The sequence below is a fragment of the Cydia fagiglandana genome, chromosome Z (assembly GCF_963556715.1).
Source record: "Cydia fagiglandana chromosome Z, ilCydFagi1.1, whole genome shotgun sequence".
Classification (NCBI taxonomy): domain Eukaryota; kingdom Metazoa; phylum Arthropoda; class Insecta; order Lepidoptera; family Tortricidae; genus Cydia; species Cydia fagiglandana.
Window position 1 is genome coordinate 3,071,564 of NC_085959.1, and position 3,938 is coordinate 3,075,501.

Here is a 3,938-nt window from a genome sequence, read left to right on the forward strand (position 1 = left end):
GTTAATTCGGTACTTACAGCCAAAAATAACATGTAATGATACAATTAGATGTAATGACACCATAATCTTAAAATTAAATTAACAAGTCTATATATATACTTAGTAGAACAATTTTTGGACATAGCCTTGATTTCAGACCTGAGTATACCTAATTAGCCGTACAATAAAAAAGAAAAAGAATTACAATGGCAAGTATTCCATACAACTCTTTAAATCACTTAAACTACGGAAACGAAAATGAAATTATCTAGTTAAAAAAAAACTTCCTCGAACCCATATCTTATTGGAGGATTTCGAGTTCTAGGGGGCTGGTACCTCGGAGTCGGGTCGGGCGGTAAAATTTGGGCCCCGCTCGTGCCACCGCGCTCGCCCGGACTGCTCGGACCTGCGGCTCCCGACTGTGCCCCGTCACACGGGAAAAGTAACAAAGTATTTCTTGAACGCCGTTTTATTTGGTCGACATGACGATGAACAATTTCGCCCGTACTAGTTTCTACTGCGTAATCTGAGCTACCTAAACTTTCTTTAATAATTCCTTCGAGCCACCTGTCCGCATTCCTCGAGCTGTAATTTCTGTACCAAATCATATCTCCCGCTTGGAAACCCCGATGCGCACCGCCAGCAGCGCGTTGATGCCGCGCCTGCGCTTCGCGCGCGTGCGCCCCTCTCTCCGGTTTTAAACAATCCAGACGTGTGCGTAAACTTCTACCTTGTAAAATGTTGGCAGGACTGTCCCCCGACAAACTATGTATTGTATTTCTGTAAATTAAAAGGAATCTACTCAGAGCTATTTCCGCATCGAGTTTCTGTTTTTGTGCCTTGATCAAAACGTGTTTACATATTTTTACAGCGCTTTCCGCCGCACCGTTCGACGAAGGATGGTATGGGGCTGTAAATATATGCTCCACGCCGTTACTTTTAATGAAAAACTGAAATTCGTGACTAGAAAAGGGAGGTCCGTTGACTGATACTACCTGTTTAGGTATACCAAACCTAGCCCAAATTTCTCGCAATTTAGCGATGACAGCGGCCGCAGTAGTACTCGCCATCTTGATAACCTCGATCCACTTAGAACACGCGTCTACCATTACTAGGTACATAACTCCTGCGAGGGGACCTAAAAAATCTAGGTGTAACCTGGTCCATGGGCGCTCCGGCCAGGGCCAGGCGCGCGGGGCCTGTGCTGGCGGCGCACTGGCCGTCGCCGCGCACACGGCGCACGCGCCGCACGTCTGCTCAATCGCTTCATCCATACCCGGAAACCAGGCATAACTTCTCGCTAATGATTTGGTCTTTACTACTCCCATATGAGTTTCATGAAGTTCCCTAATAACCTTGTCTTGGCAGCCCACCGGAATGACCACTCGGTGTCCCCACATAATGCATCCCAGTTCTAAATAAAGTTCCTTCCTACGATTGAAATACGGTTTCAATTGTTCTATTTCTATGGAATCTGGCCACCCATCTAAAATAAAACTTGTTACGCGAGACAGTAACGGGTCTTTCCTAGTTTCAGCCTTTAGCACTTTATAATCTAATAGCAAGGCGTCAGACGCAAAGTGGAGATAGGTTTGTTCTGGTTCTCTTTTCTCATTCTCCGCTTCACTTACTTTATGCGCCTTGATAAGTCGCGATAAGACATCTGCCACGTTTTGCTCTGATCTGACGTATTCTATGTCGAAATCGTACGCCGACAAGCATAAAGCCCATCTTTGTAATCTACTGGCCGTCATACTCGGTACGCCTACATTGGGTCCAAAATACTAACCAGGGGCTTATGATCTGTTCGCAAAGAAAAACGCCTACCATATAAGTATCGGTGAAAACGTTTGACCGCAAAATAGATTGATAACGCCTCTTTATGAATTTGGCTATAATTGCGCTCAGCCGCGGTAAGCGCGCGCGACGCGTACGCTAAAGGACGCTCGGAGCCGTCGGGGTAACGCTGAGCCAAAATGGCACCTACTGCGAAGGAACTAGCGTCACTTGTGACCACCACCTCTAACGCGGGGTCGTAGTGCGCGAGCACCTCGGCACTTGACAACATACTTTTTACCCTATCAAACGCTATAATCTGTTGGTCACCCCACTGCCATCTAGTGTGTTTTTGTAACAACGCATGAAGTGGCGCCAAATAATTACCGAGATGCTTGATGAACTTAGCATAAAAATTAACCATGTCTAAAAATGATCGGAGTTCACTGACATTACTAGGGTACGGCATTTCCAAGATCGGTTTTATTTTAGCTTTGTCTACACTTACACCCCTTTTGTCAATAACATACCCCAAATACGTCACCTTTTCTTGTAAAAATACGCATTTTTCCTTTTTTAATTTTAAACCATGCGCCTGCAATCTAGCTAGAACCGTATTTACCGTAGCTAAATGTTGCTTTAAGTCACTTCCCGTAATTAAAATATCATCGTAGAACACAACCACGTTATCAATACCTTGTAGGAGGTTACTCATCAACCTTTGAAAAATACCTGGACTGAAGCTAAGCCAAAAACCAATCTATTATATGTGAATAACCCTCGGTGCGTGTTTATTCATATTCATATTCATATATTTTATTCATAATAGTTCGTATTACATGTCAAAAATATTGTTTACAAGAAATTATTTACAAAATAAGATTTGTAACATTTTACATAATAATATGATATACAATTAAAAATTAAATATAAATCTAAGTTTGGGTACTTATTTTGTACTCCATAAACTCATTAAAGCTGTAAAAAGTGTGCTCGATAAGCCATCGTTTCAGTTGTATTTTAAAGCTCATTAATGACGGCGCATTCGTGACATGACTCGGCAGTCTGTTGTACACAGTCGGCCCCATCACGTGGGTTAGTTTCGCTGACTTGGCTAATCTATGCTTAACACCCAGGAGCCTGTGGGCATTCCGCAAGTTACGACCGTGCACGTCAGCTCCTCTCGCGTATTCATTAAGGTGGCATCGCACATAGACAGCTACTTGGTATATGACTACAGAGGGCAGCGTGAGTATCTGGAGGTCCTTAAAGAGTGGTTTTGCAGATGTATTTTGTCCTACCTGTACAATCGCTCGGACGGCTCTTTTCTGCATTCGGAAGACACGCTCCCATTCGGCAGCGCGGCCCCACAGCTCCGCACCGTATTGGAGGATCGAGTGGACAGTGGCAAAATAGCAGGACCTCACCACATCCCTGGGCACCACCCTTGCCAGGCGTCGCAGTGCGAAGCAGGCACCCGCCAGTTTGTTACAAACTTTAATAGTGTGTGCTTCCCACTGGAGGCCCCTATCAAGTTCAATGCCCAGAAATGCGGCGCTTTGGACCCGGTCTATTCTGACACGGTCCACGAGTACCACTAGATCTCTAGGATCTCTTCCAGCAAGATTGAAATGAAGGAAATTGGTCTTTTTTAAGTTAAGTGCTAAGCCGTTCACACTGAAATACCGCGATACCTGACTAGCAACTTCATTTAGGCGCTGCTCAAGTTCATCTATATTGGGTGCGGATACTACAACAGCGACGTCATCGGCATACATATAAGCTTCTCCCGCTGTTATTGCTTCCGGAAGGTCATTTAGAAGCAGCGAGAAAAGTATATTCGACACCGACGACCCTTGTGCAACTCCGATTGCCGTCGATATCGCTTCCGATCTCACTCTGCCCCCGTCACCTACCACTGCCTGGGACCTACCATGAAGCATATCTGTTAAGAGTGCGTGCGCTTTACCTCTAATGCCATAGTGGCGCAGTTTGACAGCGAGCACGCTGTGGTCAGCAACATCGAACGCCTTCGACAGGTCACAGCATAACAGAGCAACCTGCCGGCCCTGTTCGCGAGCACCCACAACACAGCGCACCAACTCACGCGTCATCCCGCAAGTCGAGCGGCCCGCGCGTTAGGCATATTGCCGCGCAGACAGAGCGTCTGTAGCCGTAAGAAA

The 3,938-nt window shown here is 45.7% G+C and overlaps 1 protein-coding gene across 1 annotated transcript; it reads right to left on the bottom strand.

Annotated features, from left to right (window-relative positions):
* Positions 1 to 583: 583 nt before the first annotated feature.
* LOC134679219 (uncharacterized protein K02A2.6-like) lies at positions 584 to 1,733 on the bottom strand. Its single transcript, XM_063538105.1, has 2 exons — positions 1,138 to 1,733; positions 584 to 668 (listed from the first exon to the last, which is right to left on the bottom strand). The coding sequence occupies exons 1-2, from the start codon at positions 1,731 to 1,733 to the stop codon at positions 584 to 586; spliced, it is 681 nt and encodes a 226-aa protein (XP_063394175.1).
* Positions 1,734 to 3,938: the final 2,205 nt, after the last annotated feature.

Excerpts from the sequence above, each read along its gene's own strand:
- LOC134679219 (XM_063538105.1), bottom strand. The coding sequence starts at position 1,733 with ATGACGGCCAGTAGATTACAAAGATGGGCTTTATGCTTGTCGGCGTAC. Across the intron at positions 669-1,137 it reads CCGGAGCGCCCATGGACCAG|AGAGGGGCGCACGCGCGCGA; the intron begins GTTACACCTAGA and ends TTAAAACCGGAG.